Source organism: Alexandromys fortis, unplaced genomic scaffold (assembly GCF_014885135.2).
Source record: "Alexandromys fortis isolate MF-2015 unplaced genomic scaffold, M_Fortis_MF-2015_v1.1 scaffold_319, whole genome shotgun sequence".
NCBI lineage: Eukaryota > Metazoa > Chordata > Mammalia > Rodentia > Cricetidae > Alexandromys > Alexandromys fortis.
The window spans coordinates 486,139-510,710 of record NW_026068193.1 but is presented as its reverse complement, the minus strand read 5'-3'; the positions used below and the strand labels follow the sequence as shown (position 1 = coordinate 510,710).

Sequence of the window (24,572 nt, the reverse complement as noted above, 5' to 3'; positions counted from 1 at the left end):
CAATTCTGAGCACCTGGCTCAGCCCAGAGGACTTTCAGAGCTATCCCCTTCTATGAGGTTGGACGCTGCAAGACAGGGTCCCCATATACAACAGGGGGTCTCTAAGGCTCTCCTCCTGTCCAAAACCCATCTGGCAGGGCACGCAGTTCAGAGTAACTCACTCTTACTGATCTTGAAGTGCGACCGTCCAATGGTCTGCTTGACAATGTTAGGAGTCACTGTACTCATCTTCCACCGGAGCAGCTTCCTCTGTTCCCAGGGAAGTTTCTCCACTGGGGAAAGGCAAGGGCAGAGGGTCACAGTGAGGCGATGAAAAAGATGGCAGTGGTGCCCATTCTTTCCTAGGCAGACAAACCACTACAAATTGCTCCAGATCAGGTTTAGAGAGCTGCCCTTTATGGAAAGGGGGCTGTGCAGGAGTGAGGAGCAAAGGAAAAGCTGGAAGCAGACAAAAAAACAAATAGAGGCCATGTGCTAAGCCAGAGATTATGAGACTAAGAAAGGTCAAAGGACAGACAAGTTCACAATAGAACCTACATCCTGTGGAAACTGAGCACAAAAAAAGCCATTCTGGAAGAGCTCTCCCATCTTGTCCCCTCCATCCAGGTTAGCTGGCACCCTCCTGTGAGTTCCTCTGGACTGTGTCCCTTGGTTACATTTACCTCTTTCATCCCGAGTTCCAAAATAGATGGTAGGGGACACATTGGGGAAGAGACTGTAGATGAGGGCTGGTCGCACAACCTTCTCATGATTGGGAAGGGATTTGGACATTAAATTCACACAGCTCCTGTGATGAAAACAAACAGAATGAGAAAGGGACAGCTTTGAGGTGTTAACAGGATTGCATATGATTCTGAAAAGACAAGTGTTTGACAGTCATTCTGCAAGTATGAACTCATACAGTGCTAGAGCTAATCTACCTATAGATTTGTACATCATTAAGAGGCAAAGAGCCCAACACCCTGATAGCACATCTCCAATATCCCGTGATAAACTTCCCCACCATGGTCGGGGAAGACCCACAAAGGGTTTTGGAAGAGAAAGAGAACACTGGGAGAAGACTGCTATACTACAACAAAGAGAGGAGGAGAAAAAGGATGGCAGGGGAACTGAAAAAGAAGATACAGAAATGGTTTTTGTTTCTGTTTTGTGTTTTGGTTTCTTTGAGACAGGGTTGTTCTATGTAGCTTTGGCAGTCCTGGAACTTGCTCTGTAGACAAAGCTAGCCTCAAACTGATAAAGATCCACCTGCCTCTGCATCCCAATTGATGGGATTAAAGGTGTGTGCCGCGGCCACCCAGCCCATAAATATTTTAAGTGAGAAAAGAGCAAAAGAAAGAAAAGCAACAGTGAAAGTTCTGCCCTGCTCTATGTTTCAGTTCATGTGAAAACATAGCTGGCTTGTGTCCTTCTCTACTCTGGACTTTGGTGGCAACACAGGTCTGGATCTCATAGACAGAGGGAGGAGGAGGACCCTGGGCCAATGGGCTAGGTACTACTGAGCCAGCTCAGTAGGCACCAGCCACTCAGGTACAAGCCACTGGCCCAAACAATTTCTTTAAATAGCATGAAAGGTAAAGAAAGGTTTTTCTCTTTACATTGAACTGATATGAGCCACAAATATTACTGTAAGGTTAATTTCAGATTGTAAAGAAAACAAAACAAAACAAAACAAATATCTCAGTGGTAGAGCCCTTGCCTAACTGAGAAGGCCCTGTGCTTGATCCCTAAAACTGTGACAATACTTTTTAAAAAGTATTTTCAGTGCAACAGAAACAGGCTCTATATGTAAAATAATTCAGTGTTCTCTAACTTAGATTTCTTAAAATTTGTTTTTAAGACAGGAACTTCTATGTAAAGGCAAGGCTGGTCTCAAATTCCCAATTTTCCCACCTCAGTGTCTCAAGTGCTGGCACTGGGCACACATGGTGAAACTGAAGAGAATGAGCTACGACATAAAACAAAGAAGAGGCCAGAGGATAAGGCGGCACAGAAAGCATCTACACAACAGCTGGCAAATCCATTTCTGGGCATGTGTGTCCATGAAATAAAGACTTGTGTGTTGCAGACTATTCGATCAACCTGGGGACTGTTATTTACTGGAAAAACCTGTTTCTAGATGTTGTGTGGCTCAGCCCTAGCACATCCCTTGATCCAAGTGCCTTCTGCTTGAATATTGTAAATGGGCTTTAAAATGTCAATCACAGATCAAGAAGTGGAGCAAGCAACCAGTTGACAGGAACTGAACACAGGATTATTAAGGAAAAAAGAGACTAAGAGATAGTCAGGAGGACAGATAGAGATACACAGGAAGTAGAGGGGAGGGGCATTCAGTCTGAGTTTTTGAAACAGTGTAGAAGGGGGAGGATTTTGGGACATCAGAGGAGGAGGAATGAGGTCAGCCAGGTGCTTCTCTGCCTGAGTTTGCAGACTTTCACCACAGCATCTGGCTTTAGGGTCTTTATTGGTAAGATCAAACAACTGAGATTTTTAACATTCATGCTCACATAAAATACAAATGATTCTTTTTGGTAACTTCACTAATAGTTCAAAGTTAGAAACAACCCAGATAGGTGGATGGTGAAGCTAATGGCAATCTGTCAGTAGTGTGTGGCAGCAGCAGTGGCAAAAGCTGAGGTCATTCTATCATCTACGGTGACAAGGTCTGCGCCAGTCAGGGTTGTATGAAACCAGGGGCTGGAGAAATTGCTCAGTGGCTAAGAGCACTTAATTGGTATCCAGTATCTGCAACCAGAACCAGCTTCACTTTTATAAAACCAAGATAGGGTGGGCTTAAAAAGACAAATTATACAACAGACTGGGAACACATATGCCAGATTTCTGTTCACTCATAGAAAGATTTAACTTCATTTCTTTTGCTTTCCAGATACCTCTGCCTTCGTCTTGCCATCTTGATACTTTAGAGTCAATAAAGATGCTGCCGCACCATCGTATTTACAGACATGGCAGCTTTGTTCATGCTGACCCAGACACAGAGGTCTTCTCAGCTACCGGTAAAGCAGAGCAGACACACACAAAGTAACCAGTGTCAAAGCATGCTGGCAAGCCTTGATAGACAAAGCTAGATTTTAATTAAGAATGAGAACAGGTATTTTTGCACTAAAACCAAAATGCCAATTTTTTGTTCATTGATTTTTACTTTTCTAACTTTTTACATTTACTATGGTGTGTGTGTGTGTAATGATTGCCAGTGTCATTCGAGTCAGGGGGACACTTGAGGGAGTTGCTTCTCTCTTTTATCATGTGAATTCTGGGGCTTGAACTCAGTCATTAGGTGTAGCAGCAAGTGCCTTTACAAGCTGAGCCACCTTGTTACCCTTAATTTTCCATTCCTTTGCATTTTTAGAACAGAAAAACCTTCAATATCAATAAATCAGGAGGTTTTTTTATTATTTTTTTAAACAAATAATGAAGACAAAGCCTAATTCTAAGGCAAGGTTGGAAGGGAAACAAAAGATTATGATGGAGGATGAGATTTATTCTGTTTGTTTTTGTTTTTTCGAGACAGGGTTTTGCTGTAGTTTTAGAGCCTGGCCTGAACTAGCTCTTGTAGACAGGCTGGCCTCGAACTCACAAAGATACACTTGCCTCTGCCTCCCAAGTGCTAGGATTAAAGGTGTGCGCCACCACCGCCCAGCTTTATCCTTTATTTTTTGAGCTAGTATTTTGTATAGGCTGGCCTCAAATTTACAGTATTTATCCAGCATCAAATTCTGGAGTACTGAGACTAATGCCATGGCACCTAGAACCAAAAGAGTCTTATTTGGCGCTAGAGAAATGGTTTCAGCTTTGCAATAGATCTGAGTTCAATTCTACCATCCATATCAGGCAACTCATAACTGCTTATAACCTGATCTCCAGGGAATACAACACCTTCATCAGGACTCTAAAGCCACCTGCACTGACTTACACTGAGCAAGTCAGGAGGAAGGAGCCAGGTAAGACATATTCCTCCAAGGCTTCTGTTTAAGTTTGTGCCTTGAGTTCCTGTTTTGACTTCACGATGGACTGTGATATGTAATTGTGAACTGACATGACAAAAATCCCTTTCTCCCCAAGTGACCTAACAAGTGCCTTTTTGTTTATTTTTAATTTTTATAACTTATTTACTTGTGTGTATGCGCGCGCATGCATGCATGAATGCACTGAGGGGTACACACATGCTACAGTGCATATACAGATAACAGAAGACAACTTTTGGGAGAGATTGGTCCTCTTCTCCCAGCATGTGGGTTCCAGGGATAAACTCCAGTTCAGGCTTCGAAGCAAGCACCTTTACATTCTGTTTGGTCCAAATGTGTTTTAAATAAGAGTCCTTAAATAAGTTACAAAAGCCTTTTACAAAATAACATGCTTTAAACAAAAAATGCTTCCAGTATCTCTTGACATCGCATTCCAAAGTATTTGTTCCACAAAGGACTGAAATAAATGGCAAGACACAATGGTGCACATTACTAATCACAGCACTCCGGCAGATCTCTTTGAGTATATAGATGAGACCAGCCTTATCTATATAGTGAGGTCCATGATAGCCTGGGCTATGTAGAGACCCTGTCTCAAAAAAATCAAAACAAACACTTCTTAAATTACAGTTACATATAAAAACAGACAAGAAACTTGATGAGAATGAATTAGGGTTCTCAGGGCCAGTTAGGATAATGTCATTACAACCTTCAAGTGCAAGGAATGAGCATCTGCCAATGATCTGCACTGCACTCACCGAGATATTATTGCCACCGACTCACTGGGGGAGACGATACTTAAGGAAGAGCACTCTGAGTCTCCTGGAGGAAGAACAGAGAAATCCTCACTAGAAGATGGTGCTTCATGTGCACCCTCCCCGGGCCCAGGCAACTATGTAACATCCTGGGCTCTGCAATGAGCACCACCTCTGCTCTGCATTGCATTCCTCACAAACTCCTAAGTTAGGCCCCACAGCAAGTGACTGCTGCAGGATGTGAGTCAAGCCTGGCACACACTGTCATCCCCCTTCCCTAGTGGATGGTGACCAAACCCCGCAGTTAGAGGCAAAATGATTCCTTACCCTCCTCTTCTTCATTTTCATCATGGCTGCAGCTATCTTCCAAACCTAGTTCTTCTTCTGTATCTTCAGGCTCCACCTGGTTTGGCCGGAGGTCAGTAGCTGAACTGAAAGAAAAGAGTCATGCCTCCACCCAAGCCAGCTCCCATAACAGAAGCCATACTGGAGTCTCATTCCTTCACTGTTTCCCAGTAACAGTCTCCTCAACACTATGTTATCTCTTGCCTGTTATCTCATAAACTATTTCTCAGGTCCTCAGAATTTAGGGCCAGCCATAGTTCCTCAGCTTTACATCCCTTATCTGCACATCATTTTCTCTGAAGTCTGCTTATAGTATGTAAGTTTAAAATTCTGCATACAAAAATCATCAGTGAGTATCTGGTAATTTATATGTCCTTGGGATGCTCACTGGAAACTTAGAAGACCTTGGTGGATCGAGGTTCTGGAACAGTAGTAAGACACAAGAGAAGGAATCAACTATGTCTGTCTTCAACTCTGAATAGCTGTCATACCAGGAATGCATGGGAATACAATCTGGTTTGTAGTAAGGTGAAAAGTCATAGACCTTAAGGTGTGGTATCTGGAATTCTTACTTCTCCCCTGGTGATAACCTAGAACAGAGATGGGCAGATTCTCCAAAGAAACTATCAGTAAATACGTTCAGTTTTATACGTCATTCCGTCACAACTTTCCAACTCTACTGTTGTAGCAAGAAAGCAGTTAAAACAGTAAAAAAAAAAAAAAAAAAATGGACAAGGTTGCATCCAATAAAACTTTATTTGTAAAAGCAAGGTTTAGTCTACAGGTTAGTTTTCCTTCCCCACCTTAAAGTGAATCCCTACATTAGAGTGAAAACTAAAACTTGTAGGACAGCCAAAAAATAAAGCCAACTATCAGAGATAGAAAGCAGCAGTGTGGGGGCTGGGGAGATGGCTCAGTGGTTAAGAGTACTGACTGCTCTTCCAGAGGACCCAGGTTCAATTCCCAGCACCCACATGGCAGCTCACAACTGTCTGAAGATCCAGTTCCAGGGAATCTGACACCTTCATACCAATGCACATAAAAGTTAAACTATAAAGAAAGAAAGCAGCAGTGTGCCCAAATTATGGTGTAACTACTGTTCTGTTCTAAAGGAACCAAAGACAGGGTGCAACTTACCAGCTATCTCCAGCACATGAGCTCAGCTCCTTGGCTTCCTCAGGTTCCTTCCCAGGCTGGCCAAGATGGACAGAAGAAAGGCGAGTGGCCACTTCAGCTACACCTAGAGGCTGGAGGGAAGAAGGGGGAACAGGAGCTCGGTCTTCTCCAAGTAATTGGGGGTCACTTACAGACCCACAGGTAGGGCTGGGGTTGAGCCCATGAACATGCGAGGCAAGGAGGTGAATGCTGATCCTTTTGGTACAAAAGACTGTACTGTCCAATCCCAAGGTGTCTGAGGCACCAGGAAGGATCCCACTGTCTAATCCAACGTCCTCCTGAGGAAACCGCTGGCCCATCAGAGGTTTCCATCGCCTGCTTCTGTTGAGAAGACCCCACTGGAAGCTGGGGTTCACAAAACAAGCCTGTTCAAACTGGTAGCCTTGCCGTGGCATCTTCTCAAAGCCTTTTGCAGTCAACTTCCTCACAGCCTCAGTGAAGTGTACCTCTTTAGCAGTGCTCTGGGAATCCAAGTTCTCATCCAGGCCACAGGGATGTGCCTCCATCCTAAAGTTACTTTGACTGCACTGGGAAGAGGTAACACTGGCTGTGGATATGTTGAGGGTACTAGGGGTAGATAGGGTGGTAGGGGCAGTGGCATCATTTAAGACAGTGCCAATGCTTTGGGGCCCCTTATGGTCACCAGGCTGGGGTACACAGTCTCCAGTACCCCCTGAATGATGCCAGGAGACAGGTTGGATCTTGGGTGAGGATACTGGCTTCAGGCCATCTGTGGCTTGTGATAAGGGCACTTTAGTGCTATTTGGCCTCATGAAGGAGTTGTTGTTCAGCATGGGCTTGTAGGACAATGGAGGAGATGCAATCTTCCCTGAGATGGCTGAGGACAAGCTCTTCCTTGAAGGATTTTCCCCAGCTGCTGCCAGTGAGAGGTATGGATCAGTGGGTGAAGACGCCATGGGCTGGGCCATGGGGAAGACTGTAGAAGAGGTGGCTTTATTGGCAGTGACACTGACAGGGAGACCCTTCTGGGGGAGAAAAAACGATCTTTTCTCTGATGGTCTGGAACGCACGCAGAAAGATTCCAGTTGCTGGTACGGTTTTTGCCTCACGTTGGTGCGGCGGTACAGCAGAGTATTGCTGAACAAGTCAGGGAGAGACTGCAGGTAACAGGGACTGCTGTGACCTGCAATGACAGCTGTGGTCCCAGAGCTACATAAAGTGCTAGGGCAAAAGAAATAGGCTGGCTGGGGTGGGACTCCCAAGAGACTGGTGCCCAGCCCTGCTGACAGTGTGCCTACGTGCTTCCTTTCCAGCTTCCAGATTGGCTTCACCTGCTGATGGGCCTGAGACCAGACTTTGACCTCTGAGGGTTTCTCAGGTGGTGAAGCAGACACTGTGCCTGAGGGACGTCTCTGCCTGAAGCTGTTTCCTCGGCGCAGGCCAATATTGTAGTGTTCTGTTCCTGCTGAGGCCATGAGGGGCCCACATCATAGCAACATGGCCTCATGGCCTGGTTCAGGTAAGTTGCCACACACCTCTAGCACCAGCTGCATCCTTGTATCCGTCAGCCTGCAGGGAGAAAAATGATTGGAAATGCTGCCAGCTTGTAAGGATGGGTCCTATGCTATGTAAGTAGTAGGGTCTTGCTTCTGTTTTAGTGACCAGTCTTGGTCATCATTTGGGGTCCTGAGAGAAGAACACATTTCCAGGGAGCTTGCAGAGGCCTTTCTGAGGCCTTCGTAGGATCAAATCTGGCTTTCGCAAGGACTAAGACTTTAAGGGTCCACTAGTGCAAGGCTGCTCATGTGTCCACACTCTCAAAAAGCTTGCCTCTCTCCAAAGAGTAGTTGTTGAGTAGATATGATCAAGAGACACACACATATAAATATGGAACTGTCAAAGAAAAAAGTTGAAGCATGTTTTTTTTAAAATAAATATATAAATAACTGATCAAAAGTGTAGCCTGGGCTGCGGCTGAATGACTGCCTTCTCTACGTAATATGGCAGGGCTGAAAGTGGCAGGTCAGACTGTACCCCCTCAACTCATTCAGAAAGCTCAAAGGTCCAAGAACACATTTGCTCTATTGCTCTTGCTCCACCTCAACTTTTTTTGGTCCTTAAAAAAAAAAAAAAAGCAACAAACAAACAAAAACCAAAACAAGGCAAATTGAGAGAGAAACAGAAAATTTCCCAGCTCACTCTGAAATCTGAGCAGAGACAGCAATTTCATCTCTTCAAGAATCTTGTCAACCATTCAGGCTAAAATTCCAACCTATATATTAAAAACAAGAAAGCTGGACCTAAACACCAACATTATCCTCAGAGACCTTATCCTCAGCAGCCATAATGGAACAGAGAACTGAGAAAGCGGCAGGGGGAGGGGCAGGAGAGACTTCCATTCCAGGACCCAGACTGCAGTTTGGCTGCTCTCTGGGGTGGAGAACTTGCCTTGTTCTTCCAAATTTTTCTATAAAGTAGTATGTACCCCGTCTTGTCTCACAATTTCTTCAGCATGGTCACTGTCTAGATAGAACTCACAAATCACTCTCTAGATTTCGTAGCTGTGGGAAAGGTGGATCTGCCTGCATGACCACATCCAGAGGGAAATAATACCTACCTACTCACCTCAGAAGATGGCATCCTGATATTCCTATTAAGAGAGCTAGAGAGAAGGAATTAGCAGGGAGAATTTTGTTCAAGTTGCATTTATGATATAAAAATAGGAAGAGATTTTATATTTTGATCAGTGTATTGTCCGAGATCCCTGTCTACAACTATCAGAGGGAAGGTGCCAACAAAGACCCTGACAAAGTCAGGCAACATTGCCCTCCTTTCCTACAAATGCTGGCCTATAGGGTTTTTGTATCCTTTTCAAGAATACAAAAACATAACAAAACAATAGTGAGCTAAAAACAGTTTAAGTGCTATAAACAGTATTGAGGTCAGTATACTCAAAAAGAAGAGACAAAACTCCACTCAAGTCCAAACAATAGAAATCATGTTTAAGAGTCAATTACTCTGTACAGGTATAATAGAGAAGACTAACACTGAAAGAGTCAAGCCATGGCCAGGCGGTGGTGGCTCACGCCTTTAATCCCAGCACTCAGGAGGCAGAGGCAGGAGGATCTCTGTGAGTTTGAGGCCAGCCTGGTCTACAAGAGCTAGTTCCAGGACAGGTTCCAAAGCCACAGAGAAACCTTGTCTTGAAAAACCAAAAGAGTCATGCCCTACCAATGACTTTGTAAAATATAGCACATGTATATGTATAAATGAGTGCTGGGTATACTCAAAAGACTCATAACTCAACTCAGTCCTCTTCGGGAACCCACATCTTGCCCTACCAATGCAACACAACAGATACCACAAAGCAATAGAACAAAAGAGCTAAGGAAATAAAGCCTAAGACTGAGATCCCTTGAAAAGCAGATCCACTAATGGTTCCCTATTCACCTCCATGCTTTTGTAAGTTCTGGTCCAAGCCTTCACAGGTGAAGTGTCTAAGAGCACGCCATAGATTTCTCACCTATGCCAAAGAGAGTCCCACTTTTCCTCACTGCATAATACCTCAGAACTAGACAACCAGGAGAACCTTCCTTCTGCACATACTACTCACATTTTCTTCTCCGCAGCCCACCAGGTATTCCTCTGTGTCACGACACACAGACACCAACTAGTTTGATCTTTGTTTTTTTGACAGGGTCTTACTACACAGCCTTGATGAGCCTGAACTCAATAATAAAAACCAGGATAACTTCCAGCTCACAGATCTTTGCTTGCCTCTGTTTCACAGATCTGGGATTAAAGGCATGTGCCACTACAATTGACCGGCATGCCTTTTAATACAACTAAGGAGGAAAGAGTCTAAAGATTAAAATCCCATCCTCTTCAAAGGCTAAGGGCAGTTTGCTCCCATATGATGTCAAGCTGGCAAGCTCTATTAGCTCCAGTGTAGGTGAATTCTTTTCTCACTGATGAGACACTCGTGTCTCTGAGACAATCAATTCCACTCCTCTGTTCTCTGTAAGCTCCATGGTGTGTAGGGTAACAACCTAGAGGAAGGCCTTTGCCTTTAACAAAAGTGTCTGTATGTAAGGTCCAGGGAAGTGAGATGGTTTCTTTAACTATGACAAAGAGTTCCACAGCTCATAACAGACATCCAGGGTTGGCTAGCATGGCGGTGTCATGAAGTGCCAACAAACCTGTGTCATGTCCTGTTGACAGTGGCTCCAAGAACACAAAGTAGACAGTACCACTTCACAACAGAACTGCATAGAGGTGCCTCAATCCAGTTTTAGTACAGAAGTAATTTCTGGTTCAAACAAGGAAATGATGTTTGCTAAAAGTAACTTCTTTTTCTTTGTGGAAATCCCTAATGAAATCAAAGCTCAGTGTCTTGGGAAGCAGAGATTTAGTGACTATTCAAGCAGCCTGTGACCTCACCACTGCCACAGGTCACAGTTACCTGTGTGATGCCCAGTGCCTACAGCAATGTGTGAAGCTTAAAAAAGGTTTGAAAGGGTTCAAATTCTAAGAATTTGAGGAAATAAGCTAACACTAAGAATGGTAAGTTCTCATAGGCATAGTGGCTCATGCCTTTAATCCCAGCAATGGGGGGTGTGCAGGAGGCAGAGGCAGGCAGAACTCTGAGCTTGAGGCCAGCCTGGTCTATAGAGTGAGTTCCAGGACAGCCAGGGCTAAACAGGGAAAATGTCTCCAAACAAAACAGAACAAGAAAAAGTGCTGAGCTCCACTATCAAGTCAAAGTCACAGAGGCAAATACTGCCTGGCACCCAGATACCCTCACAAGGCAGCTTCCTGCTGGGTCAAGCCCATCCCCTTAAGTATTCTCTTTATTTCCGCACACAAGCTTTTCCCCTTCCCCCCCCCCCCTATATTCGTAAGTATATGCCTTTAGGATCCAGAGAACAGATTGCCCTTCTCCTAAGCAAAACGTTAGGATGAGTCAGCTGGGGAAAGAGAACAGGGAGAAAAGATACTAACTAGTATATGTGGAAGGCCATGCACAGACCATTGGTAGAAGTCTTTCTTCACAAATACCCAAGCTGGCCAGGTGTGTTAGCTCATGCCTTTAATCCCTGCATTCAGGAAGCAGGTGGCTCTCTATGAGTTCAAGGCTAGACTGGTCTACATAGTGAGTTCTAAGCCAGTTAGAGCTATACAGTAAGATCCTGTCTGAGAGCAAACAAAGACAAATACCCAATTTAGCCCGACATGGTGGCACATGTCTTTAATCCCAGCTTTTGGGAGGCAGAGCCAAGTGGAGCTCTGTAAATTCCAGGCTAGCCTGGTCTACATACTGAGTTCCAAGACAACTGGCACTACACAGTGAGACCCTGTCTCAAGATAAAGAAATAAAACCAAAAACAAAACAAAAAAAAACCCCAACTTAGCACGCACACGGTGTGCATACAAACATATACATACAGACAAACTCATATACATAAAACAAAAATATTTAAAAGTAGTCAACTTAAATCAAATTTCACCAAAGCAATTGATTAATTAAGCAAATTAAAATAAATTTTCTGAGAGTGGAGAGGTGGTTCAGTGGTTAAAAAGTACTGGTTTGCTCTTCCAGAGGATGAAGGTTCAATTCCCAATATCCAAACGGCAGCTCACAACCATCTGTAACTCCAGTTCCACGGGATCTGTTGCCTTCTTCTGGTTCCACAGGTGCCAGGCACATATGGACAAACATGTAGGCAAAACAGCCATACACATAAAATAAAATTTTAAAAAGATAATTTTCCACAAACTCTATTATTTAATTTATACACTTAACACACACACACACACACCCCTTAAAGAAAGCAAAGGCATCCGTACTTATTGTCTCTGCCAATAACAAAAATGACCCAGCACTTCCTGAACCTTCAAAGAACTTAAGAGAGCCAACAAACTGAACACACCTGGAAAACAGCAGTTTGAATAATCTAAAGTCTTATACAGTCAGTGAAATTATGATTCCTGTCCTTATATATAACCCCTGAGGAACAAGGAGATCTAAGAGGAAGAGTGTGTACAGAAACTGAGCTACTGCCTGTAGAGTTCAAGATTAAAAGAATACAAGGCTAAGTTCCTCCAAGTAGGCCCAAACAGGAAACTGCCCAGCAGAAAGGAAAGTAAAAGTTAATTAAGAGCACAGTAGTAGTTGAGAAGGGAATTCTTAGAAAGTCTCCCTGGAAAACTTTCAGGGCATCTATTTGTGTAAAAACAAAGGGCTGGAAAAATACACACCCCACTGTTAGTGGGGTCATCCTGAGCAGAGGGATGGGATGAAGGATTAGGCAGGGGAAGGTGAGGGGGATATATGATAATTTACTTCAAGACACCTGCATTATTGTTTGACATTTCAAACAAAATCCGCATTACTTGTGCGAAGTTTTCCAAGAGTCTCCAGGGTACTCCTCTTCCCAGCCACACTGCATTAGCAGCACCACCTCCCAGGAGCTCCTGCCCAGCAGAGCTCTGGTCGGCAGCTCATCACATTCAGTACTCAGCAATTAGTCTCTGTCAGTGCTGGGCCTCACAGCTGCAGTATTCTGGAAAAGGCAGGAGAGAGGAAATAACCATAACCCTATTAAGAGTTTCAAGAAACCAAATTTTAAAATTCACATAAGGCACAGAAGCATGGTATACCAGTCGGCACACAAGCACACCCATAACCACAGAATAGGCAGAAGGTTGTGAATGTTAGACCACCATAGTACCTGATCCACAATACACTGACCACATGGTAGTCACTATTGTTATTGATACCTGTCCTGTTTTTTATTTGTTTGATTTTGTCTTTTGTCAGCTTGACACAAGTTAAAGTCATCTATCAAGAGGGACCCTAAATTGAGAAAATGCCCATAAGACTGGCCTATTGGCAAGTCTGTGGGGCATTTTCTTGATGAATGATTGGTGGGAGGATCCGGCCCATGGTGGGCAGGTGGTCCTGGAGGTTGTGTAAGGAGGGTGGCTGAGCAAGTCATGGAGCACAAGCCAGTAAAGTAACACTTCTCTACGGTCTCTGCTTCATCTCCTGTCTCCAGGTTTCTGACCTGAGTTCTTGTCCTGACTTCCCTTCAGGCTGGACTAGAACTATAAGACAAAATAAACTCTATGTTCCTTAAGTTGCTTTTGATCATGGTGTTTTATCACATTAACTAAAAGCTAACTGGAGCAGCACTCAAAGACCCTATCTTTCCCCTCGTTCTTTGCAGCGGTTGGATTAATAAGCACCAATTATACTAGGTATTTGAACAAGTTTAATAACAAAACCAGACTCACGAAACCAAGGTTCCAGCGGAGTAGCCAGCGAGACAGGAAGGAAGGGGAAGGGAAGCGCAGCCTCTCTGCGCCTAATTTATCAGTAAACATACGCCCGAGGGCAGCCCGCCCACAAGGGGAGGGCTTATCCCTACATCTCCCTCTTTTTGTCTAAATAAGACAGAAACTGCTAAAAGAAATTAGAGGTGTAAACATACAAAGAGATAACATGCTCATAAATCAGAGCTTGTCTCACTATGAGCTGGGCAGTGGTGGCACACGCCATTAATCCCAGCATTCGGAAGGCAGAAGCAGGCAGATCTTTGTGAGTTCAAGGCCAGTCTGGTCTACAGAGTGAGTTCCAGGACTGGCTCTATAGCTAGTGAGATACCCTGTCTCAAAACAAACAAACAAAAAGGCTCACTATGACATTGGCAAATCTTTATGATTGACACAAAGACTAAATGTAATTCTTACCAAAGAAAGCTTTTCTGAAGAAACTGAGAAGTAGATACGAAAATCTATATACAAATAGCAGATCTAGAACAGGAGACATAACAGCTAGGAGACTTACTCTGCTTAATTTCACAATTTAGAACAAGGCTATGAGTCTAGTGTTAAGAATAGAGATGTAGGCCAATAGGACAAAACAGAGTCCAGAAATAAACCACGTTCTGACCAATTAAAAGTCACCTCAGCAATTACATAAAGGGTTCATCTTTTTAACAAATGACGCTGATGCAACAGGATGCTCCTGCACACTCCACTACCTACAATAATAACAGGAATCCACCTGCCATGCTCTAAAGTACAGAGCAAAGTCACATGTCCAAATGAGAAGTCTTTTAAATGTAGTTGTTTTAAATTCGCCTACTAGTAAACTTGCAAACTCTGGTTCAAGGCAACTTAGAGGAGGAGGCAAACACCAAGGCCTGGCAGATGAAGCTTAACGAAGCACTTTATGGTGCCAATCAACAAGCTATGGGGGTGCCGTTGCCTGAAGAATGCCATTAAAACCCGATTCTCCACAGAAACTTCACTGCCCACAAAACCCAAGTTTTGTCCTCAACTGAGATGCCAGATGCTGTCTATACACAGCTGAGAAGGAACCTAGGAGGCTGAGAAGGTCTCTTGTGCTAATGAAACAAGAGAAGCACTGTGGAAAGAAACTCAAGAGTTTCTATAGCCATTGTCATTCAAGAGGAAACAAATTATCTTTTAATCTTTTTGAAAGTAGATGGGAATGCCAAATTTTTGGAAAGTCACACTAGAGGACAAGAGAGGAGTACTAAGGACACTAATGAATCAATCTTTCTCCCTGCCCAATTAAACTTTAATTAGTATCAGGACAGGAAAGAGGCTGATATTCCAAATTAGGACTTTAATATACCAAAAATCAAAACCAGGTATGGAGGCAATGACACATAATTTCAGCACTCTTAAGTCTAAGGCAGGAGGAGCATAAGTTTGGGGCCTGGGCTACATGAATGACTCACTCTAAAAAACAGAAAGAAAGAAAGAAAGAAAGAAAGAAAGAAAGAAAGAAAGAAAGAAAGAAAGAAAGAAAGAAAGAGAGAAAGAGAGAAAGTCAGTCAGTCTAAGGGAAAGAGAGGGTGTCCAGCCCCAGAAGAGCAATCTGTTTGACACAGAAAATTACAACCTGTCAGCAGTAATGAGGACTTGAGCCTTACCTCTGCTGACCTTCTCTTCCACTCAATCAACAAGTATTGCCAGCTTCAAAAAAAGTTTGATGGGTTTTGTTGGGTTTTGTTTGCCCCCAACGCTACAGGCTTTCTCTATGTAACAGTCTTGGCTGGCCTCCAACTACCAGAGATCCGCATGCCTCTGTCTTCCCAGGTGCTGGAATTAAAGGCATGCACCAGGTTCAAAGTAAGTTTGCCACTTAACTGTTCCCTATCTGCAATCACCACCTTAATCAAGCCACCATCATCTGTCACCAGCTCAATTCTCTAATTCTCCATTTATCCTCCTTAGAATCTCCTCCTTTCTTTTTGGTGTTAGCCTAAAGCCATCGGATGCTCCTGAGCCTGCCAGGCCTGCCAGTGTAGACGTAATTCTAATTACTGAAGGATCATCATGATGATCACGGGTTCAAGTCTTTTAGGAGCTACAGAATGAATTCAAGACCAGCTTGGGCAACTTAGTGAAAGACTGCTCAAAATAAAAGGTAAGATATAGCCAGTAGGTGGTGGCACACACCTTTAATCCTAGCACTCAGACAACGAAAGGCAGGAAGATCTCTATGCGTTTCAGGTTGGCCTAGGCTACACAGAGAAACTCAAAAAAGAAAAACACCTTTAAGCTGGCCAATGGTGGCACACACCTTTAATCCCAGCACTCAGGAAGCAGAGGCAGGCAGATCTCTGTGAGTTCGAGGCCAGCCTAGTCTACAAGAGCTAGTTCAGGACAGGCTCCAAAGCTAAAGAGAAACTTTTGTCTCAAAAAACTTAAAAAGTGTTGGGATATAGCCTAGAATAGAGCGATTAGTTGTCTGGGCATGCACAAGGTCCTAGGTTCAATCCCAAATCATATTCTCATTCTCTCTCTCACACACACACAGAGAGAGAGAGAGAGAGAGAGAGAGAGAGAGAGAGAGAGAGAGAGAGAGAGAGAGAGAGAGAGAGAGAGAGAGAGTGTGTGTGTTTCAGAGTCTCCTCTGTTCTGTCCAATCTGCAGGGATACTTTTGCCTTGTTTCCTTAAGCAAGTGAAAACAATTAGTAGCCTATGACGCCAAAGAACCTACCTATGCTGTCTCAAAACAACCAAGTCTCTAGGGGCCAGACCCAGCTAAACTTGAACAAGCACCTATTTCTACAGAAAGCAATTATTCATTATGCACTGAGTAAATCATTATCTTGGATAACTACTGAGATCTGTAGTTTCCTCCATCTAGGTGTTTCTGTAGGTCACCTGGGGGAATTTGGGACACTGGAAATGGTTCATCATCTACATATAATCTACAAGGTCCCTGACAGGACCCCTTGCTGTAAGTAACTCACCTGGCAATAGACAGTTGAGTGACGGAATCAAACCCACTTCCTCTGACATGATAATCCCAAGCTCTAGCTACCCAAAGTAAGTTAAATAAGCAATTTATTTTTATTTCCCATTAGGAGTATTGTGTAGGTATTAGCAGATATGTGCACATCAGTGCAGGTACCCTCGGAGTCTCCTGGAACTAGAATTACAGGCAGTTGTCAGTGACCCAATATGAGTGCCGAGAACTGAAGGTAGGACCTCTGCACTTGCAGTAATAAGCTCTCAGACACTGAGTCGTCTCTCTAGGCCCAGGCAAAATGGATTTCTAGAAGTCACACAGAAGTCAAACTCCAGCTTTTATAAAAGGGAAGGTCAGGAGCCGGGCAGTGGTGGCACGTGCCTTTAATCCCAGCACTCGGGAGGCAGAGGCAGGTGGATCTCTGTGAGTTCGAGGCCAGCCTGGTCTACAAGAGCTAGTTCCAGAACAGGCTCCAAAGCTACAAAGAAACCCTGTCTCGAAAAAGAAACAAACAAACAAACAAACAAAACAAAACAAAAAGGTAAGGCCAGGATCACTACAAGTGAAGGTAAGTGAAGTCTCGGGTAGTTTGCCAGAGCACAGTACAGGACTACAAACTGAAAGAGTAAACCAAGAAAAAAATACAGGTCCCAACCAACAGCTAGACCCAAGAGAGTAAAGCTATAGATTACTGACAAGTGAAACCAGCCAAAGTTTCAAGTGACCAGATGAAGTTCTGATTTTATCAGTTGCCACACACACCTCCTTCCTCAGGTAAACAGCAGTCTTCAGAGCATGGTTCACAGAACCTGAGGGAGCCCTGAGACTCTCTCGGAGGTTCTGCTAGGTCAGAACTATTTAGATCAGAAAGAAGAGGGTATCTGCCCTTTCCACTGCAATGGGGCAAGGAAAGCAGCAATGGGTAAAGTCACTGCCACCCTGGCCCAACTCAAAACAGCAGCAGTTTAGCTTCTCCCACAGGATGTATTAACCAGCAACACACTGGAAGATTGCCAATTTCACTTCATAGTACTGCAATATATTTGTTAAAGGTTTTAAATATTCTATGTGACAAAATAGGCAGGATCTGAGGGTACAGCTCTTGGACAGCACTTGCCCAGAAAGATGAAGGCCTACTTTCCAACCCCAGCACCTGGTGAGATGGTGAACAAGAGCACTTAAGATACACTTAGTGGGGCGTGGTGGCAGGGTGGCAGAAGTCTGTAATCCTAGCACTCCCAAGGTGGAGGCAGAGGTTTAAGACCACTCTCAACCACATGGTGACTTCCAGGCCAGCCTGGTCTACATGAGACCCTTTCTCAAACAAAACAACTTAAGCTGCATACAGATGACTGTCTCAACCCAAAGCACTTGTGTGACTGCCAGATTTTTCTGTGGAACACCATGTTCACTTGAAAGAATGAATGACATAAGCGACAAAAGTCCTTCAGACTTTGGTATCTGGCAGACACTTCTGGACCTGAAACAAAGTGAAGCCTGTCACTTCAAGTACAACAGCTGACAGTAGTTGGTGCCAATGAGAAAATTGAGCTTCCAAGAGAAAAATCAAAATTTTGGCAAAACTGTATCTACCACTTGAAGCATGACTGCTTGTCTGGATGCTGATACAAATGACTTTTATTTTACTTTATATCAACTTTTAGGATTTGTGTATTTGTGAGTATGTGTAGATCTGAGTTATCACAGTATAATGTGGAGGCCGGAGACAACTTTCATAACTCTCTCTTTCCATTAGGAGGATTCCAAGGATTGAACCCAGGTCATCAGGCTTGGTAGCAAGTGCCTTTGGCTGATCAGACTCTCAATGGCCCATTTTTGGTGTCTTCAGACAAGGTCTTGCTATGTAGCACGTTTGGTCAAAAATTTATAGTCCTCTTGCCCTAGCCTCCCAAATGCTGGATTTAATAGGCCTAGTGGTACCATCATGCCTCCTTTCAAATTATAGTTTTAATTCTGTGTAAGAAAACGACACCATTTGGAAGAGTCATATATCTCAATCAGCACCTACCACGTCAAGTCATGGAGTCAAGAATACAAACTGGAGCCGGGCGGTGGTGGCGCATGCCTTTAATCCCAGCACTCGGGAGGCAGAGGCAGGCGGATCTATGTGAGTTCGAGGCCAGCCTGGTCTACAAGAGCTAGTACCAGGATAGGCTCCAAAGCTACAGAGAAACCCTGTCTCGAAAAACCAAAAAAAAAAAAAAAAAAAAAAAAAAAAAAAAAAAAAGAAAAGAAAAAAGAAGAATACAAACTGGTGTGGTAGTTATTCCACACTTGTGAGACTGATGCAATAAAATCTTACAATTCTAGAAAAGTCTGAGCTACCCAGTGAAACCCCAACTCTGAACAACCAAATAACAAAGCCCTACCAACCAAAAGTTGATCCTTCTTTTATACAAAACCAAAGTATAATACCCACAAACTTCTTGTGTTTCAGGCCCTTCTAACCATTTGAGGGCAAATTCTCTTCATATATATACATATATACATATATATATTTCCCCAAGACAGGGTTTCTCTGTGGGTCATAGTCTGGTGGGAAAAGGAACCCCCCTCGAGATCTTAGGTACGGAGCACACCCTGCAGCAGCTGCACTTTCTCACTAGGGATGGCCTTCCATCCGCATGGCCACTTTTTCCCTGGTACGCGCTCCTGCCTTCCTTTCCCAGGCTCACCCTTCCAATGCTGCTCTTCTGAGCTCAGTCTGTTTGCTTGGCACAGTGAACTCGGTAGGGACACTGCGATCTTCACTGCCACTCTCCCTAACTACAGCCACTTCCTACACTCAAGAGCTACAGACCTACAAAAATGGCTTCCTGAGCCCTTCTTCCTAGATGTGTTTGGAACAATTCTGCTCCAAAATGTAACTCTAATCTTATCCTTCACAGCTGTGTGTGGTTCTTAGTAGCTCTTACCAATTTTCTGACCCATGTGGTCACTAAAGTTGGAAACCCACATGATTCCACTTAAATCCTTGTCTAACTTTCTGCATTATTCTGCCAGCAGATTCTCAAGTCTGCCAGATTTAACATCTTTCTAAGCTCTGCATTCCCACGGTACCAACCATAAACTCTTCACTGTCTCTGGAGTGCTATTTATTCACTGGCTCCTTATGAGAGACCAAGAGTTAGACAAGACTGCTTGGTAGGCAGAAAGATGGCAAATTTCCAAGATGGCCAGCTTCTTCCTTAACTTCCAGCCTTGAGAAAAAATAAAAACCGCCATGTCTGCTGCTGACAGACTGGCCCAACACGTTCAGGGCCTGATTAGGACGTGTCGCATACAGTTGAGGACCAACCAACCATCCTGTCTTCAAACTGACCAGAGACTGGGTTCTCGGGATTTCCGGGTCGCCCCGGGTTTTGCAGAGATTTGTTTTCTCTGAGTGTCTGCTTGTGCATGATTCCGCACACCCATAAACGCCTTCCTTTAACTGATAGTCTTTTTGTGGTGCTTAAATTTCTCTGCTGCTACCTGTTGTGCTTCAGATTTTTCTTGCCTTTATCACTTGTATCTAGTCTGAAATCCTTTGTCAATCTACCCAGTAGCCCTTCTGTACTTAGATACACACCTGATGTCATTTTCCTGCTATTTTATCTTTACATGGAAAAATATACTTATGATTTTACTCTTTTCTTCTCATAAGATTTTTTTTAATTGTGTTTTCCAAGCCAAACCCATTAACTCACACTCACAACTACAACCCTGAACTACTTACAGTGAGTTCAAGGCCAGCCTTGGCTACTTAAATAACCCCGTCTTTAAAAAATAACCAGGGGGGCTTCTTCCTCGGCGCTACCTGCGAGGTGGCTGCCATCTCCTTTGCGGCATCATGGCTGCCCTCCGGCTTCTGGTGAAGCCCAAGATCGTCAAAAAGAGGACCAAGAAGTTCATCCGGCACCAGTCAGACTGATATGTCAAGATTAAGCGAAACTGGCGAAAACCCAGAGGTATTGATAATAGGGTGCGGAGAAGATTCAAGGGCCAGATCCTGATGCCCAACATTGGTTATGGGAGCAACAAGAAAACCAAGCACATGCTGCCTAGCGGCTTCCGGAAGTTTCTGGTCCACAACGTCAAGGAGCTGTAGGTGCTTCTGATGTGCAACAAGTCTTACTGTGCTGAGATTGCTCACAATGTTTCCTACAAGAACGGAAAGGCCATCATAGAAAGAGCAGCGCATCTGGCCATCAGAGTCACCAATCCCCACGCCAGGCTGCGTAGCGAAGAGAATGAGTAAATGGCTTGTGTGCACGTTTTGTGTTTAAATAAAACCACAAAAACTGCCAAAAAAAAAAAGAAAGAAAGAAAAAGAAATAACCAGGGGGCCAGGCATTCATGGTGCACACCTTTAATCCCAGCACTCGGAAAGCAGAGGCAGGTGGATCTCTTTGAGTTCTAGGCCAGCCTGGTCTACAAGAGCTAGTTCTAGGACAGGCTCCAAAGGTACTGAAAAACATTGTTTCCAAAAAACAAACAAACAAAAAATAGCCAGGGCTACATAAAAGAGACCCTGTCTCAAAACCAAAACACCCCCCCCCCAAAAAAAGGGGAAAAAAAATCACAGCTAGGCAGTGGTGGCACACCCCTTTAACCCTAGCACTCTGAAGACAGATGGATCTCTTGAGTTCAGTGCCAGCCTGGTCTACAGAGAAAGTTCTAAGACAGCCAGGGCTACCCAGAGAAACCCCATTCTGAAAATGAATGAATGAATGAATGATAAAACAATAAGAAAGAAAAAAGGTCTAGTCACATTTAACTGCTGTTCAGAATAGCCACAAAACAACAACAATCTGCACAGGAAACTGTGTATTAGGGAAAGACAGGAAGGAACTTATCAGGGTTTAGAAGGTAGCTTAATCACTACAGGTTTCCCTGTAATCAACAGCTCCAAAGAATTCCTAGTTTGGCATTTAAGGAATTTTTTTTAACTTTTTCATATAAATCTTCAATATATGAAAGATACATCCCTCCCCTTCCTTTTAGGACCCTCTTTGAAAAGAGTTACCTAGAAACTGCAAGTCAGAAAATGGATTCATTTAAACTTATATGCGAGATCTTGGGCCCTAAGAACCCCAGCTGCAAAACCACCCGCTGGAGGGTACAGCGCTAATCTAGAAAAAAAACCCATTAACGTTCCTCTCGCTAGCAGACCGCCCCCAATAAACACAACTCAGTGCTGCTTCTTTTCCGGCCTTGCTTCATCTTTTCTAAAGCTACTTTGTAACTTCATTGTCTTCCCACCTCTTCATTCCCACTGAACATTTGATAACACTTAAAGACAGGCTTAGCGTCCAGTCAGTAAGTAGCCAGTAATATTCCCGGCAACGAAGGGGATAGTTTTATGCAGAAAACAAACAAACAAACTCAGTATTTACTGCACCAAATGAAAGCATAGGATCGGATGGCATCTTCTCAAAGGGTCCTCCAGATCACTGCAGATTGGTCAAATCAACAGGCGCTGAAATTTTAGGAAGAAATTTGGAATAATCAACATGACTCCATAAAGGATGAGTTTCAAATAAGGATGAAAATATTTCCAAGATTGAGAACCGGAATGTAAAGACTGGAGGAGGGGTGACGTATTTTTCCAAACAAGCCTCTGTTAAGTGTTCCATTTCTACCACAGCACATACCAAGTATGGCAAACACTTACTTGATTAATTCCCCGTTCTGTAAACTCTTCGCTCGTTACCTGTTTGTTGATGTTTATAAAAACTGTTTGTAAATGATTAAGTGAGAAATATGGCTGGATAAATGTGTTCAATTACATAGGCTCACAGTTCCTGCTTGGACTCTAGGGAAGTGTCTATGGGAAACTCAGAGTGGGGTCGAGGAAAAGCAGGCCTTGAGAAGAACCTGGGCTCCAACCCAAACCACATTTTAAACCACAGCGCAGCGGGAAAGAGGACACGCTGGAGCCAGGACCGAGTAGGCTGAGGGGCTCGGGCCGCCCGAGAAGCCAACTAAGTTCTCCCCGCGTGGCGGCTGCCGGGGAGGACTCGAGAGCGGGCGGGGAAGGAGGCCGCTGTGCCAGCCTCACCGGAGAATGGCAAAGAGGCGAACCGGAAGCGGGGCTGGAGGCCCATGCCAAAGGCCGGGGCAAGCGGGAACGGCTGACCAGGGTCTGGCCCCAGCTCGGCGGCCACACTCACCTAGGGTACCCGGCTTCACCGCGGCTTGGCACGAGCTCCGCGCTGCTTCCTCGCTGCGCCTGCTGGGCGAGCGGGCGACCTCAGGTGTCCCTAGCAACCACGCTCCGCCACGCGCCCCGCCGCCGACGCCGCTGGCCGTCTGCCGCAAACAGCACCCGCCCCTAGCGGACAGACCGAAGGCCAGGAAGGGGTGGGCGGGGGGCGGGCCCGAGGCTGGCGTGCCGAATCCCAGCGCTTAAGCTGCCCAGAGAATTGGGGGAGGGGTGGGGGAGGTCTTTTTTTTTTTTTTTTTTAAAACGCGCAGCCTTGGTGGCACGCTGGAACTCTGCGAGCAGAATTCTGGGAACTGTAGTCCTACAGTTAATGGCTCCGTTCTGGGAATCCACAATTCAATTCATTCTACCAACCGCTCTGGACTCTCTTTGATCTTGGCGCGCCCAGACTCTAATATTAAAAAATTTCCACTAAAATTCCACGAGTTTGAGACAGATAAGAAGAGTTAGCTCAAGCCACTTTGACTCCCTCCAGCTCACATTTCTCTAAATTCAGCCACCTAAGAGGGACTAGACTAAGCTGGACATAGCTACAACGACCTGCTTTATGGGCTTCGAGTGACAACTTTAAGAACGTGTGAGTCCCTTCATTATCTCCCAGCACAGAACAGATCTGCTGCCTGTTTCAGACGTCGTTGGGACTACTGAATTTTGAGAACTACAGAGACAGTTGGAGGGCAAAAGGATCTTTCTCAGACAGCAAGCTACAGAAATTTAGTCAATGATAAGACTAACCTAATGAAAACAACTTAGATCACAGCAAGGATGCTCAACAAAATATTTAGGCAACAGTCATTTGTGTTGTTAAACTATCAAAGGATTAGTTACCAATCTTAGATCAGCAAGGCAGAGGCAATTGTCCAGTTTGTGTCCTGATGTGATTTGGATTACACAGCAGTATTTCTGAAATACAGCGTATTTTATAAAATGTTAAATTTTTTAAGATAATTTTAAAAATTGAATCTAAATCTAATCAAGCATTGGCTTTAAATTTTAGTATATAAGATATAAAGAAAAACTACTAAATACTGCTATAGAGTCATACAGATGCAGAATACTTCTCACCAGGGTAAGGGCATGGGAATTTAGAAATATAGTAAAGAATATGAAGACGTGAATGTAAACAATAAAACCGAGAAACATATAGGATAGTGTTGGGAGGGAATTTCTGTGAGTACTGAAAATACACCACGTTTAATTTCCAACTGCTTAAAATACCCCTTACCTCAAAAGGTAGGAGTAAGACAAAAGACTGCATTAACATTGTAATGGAAAAATTAAAAATGCTGCAGGATCCCCTGTAGCAGCAGGCAGCAGAAATGCTGTAAGTCCCCAAGCAGGGGTAGCGGGACATGTGGCAGGCAGCAGGCCCTGAGAGCAGCCAGTCCCAGGCAGAGACTGCTGCCAGTCCCCGAGTGGTGGCTGGTCCCAGGCAGGGAGACACGTGGCGGGTGGGCAAGAGACAGAGACATGGATAGACATGCCATGCAGACTGAAGTTGGATATTTATTCAGGAGGTTATGAAGGGGGAAGGGAGAAAGGGAGAAGGGGGGAGAGAGAAAAGGAGGAAGGGGAGAAGTGGGGAGAGAGGCAGAAGCGAAGCTGCCTCTCCAAGAGGAAGATGGAGAAGAGAGAGAGCTCAGGCCAGAAGCTGAAGATCAGCCTGCCTCAGTGGATGGGGGAGGGAGTAGGCGTGGCTTGTCTCTTAAAGAGACAGATCATTACATTCCCATCTCTTTTTTTATAATAAAAAAGCAGGGTTAGGCACCACAGGTCAAAGGAATTAAGGCTGTGGATTCTCAAGACTGCTTCCTGCTTATTTGTGGGC

General features: G+C 44.3%; 1 protein-coding gene and 1 pseudogene across 4 annotated transcripts in view; one reads left to right on the top strand and one right to left on the bottom strand.

The window, feature by feature from the left end:
* The window catches only part of Ttll4 (tubulin tyrosine ligase like 4), a 39,700-nt gene extending 16,840 nt beyond the window's left edge, over positions 1-22,860 (bottom strand). The window contains exons 1-8 of one of the 4 annotated variants that reach the window (XM_050129612.1): positions 22,692-22,860; positions 21,920-21,997; positions 12,614-12,783; positions 6,221-7,789; positions 5,066-5,169; positions 4,742-4,805; positions 663-787; positions 162-272 (exon numbers count right to left, since the gene is read on the bottom strand). In XM_050129612.1, the coding sequence (XP_049985569.1) occupies positions 162-272; positions 663-787; positions 4,742-4,805; positions 5,066-5,169; positions 6,221-7,695 (1,879 nt within the window). In that variant the 5' untranslated portion in view covers positions 7,696-7,789; positions 12,614-12,783; positions 21,920-21,997; positions 22,692-22,860. The remainder of the gene's footprint in view (positions 1-161; positions 273-662; positions 788-4,741; positions 4,806-5,065; positions 5,170-6,220; positions 7,790-12,613; positions 12,784-21,919; positions 21,998-22,691) is intronic. The other 3 variants (XM_050129614.1, XM_050129613.1, XM_050129611.1) reach the window with 3 other exon arrangements.
* On the top strand, positions 12,799-20,791 carry LOC126492942 (60S ribosomal protein L32-like; annotated as a pseudogene).
* Positions 22,861-24,572: the final 1,712 nt, after the last annotated feature.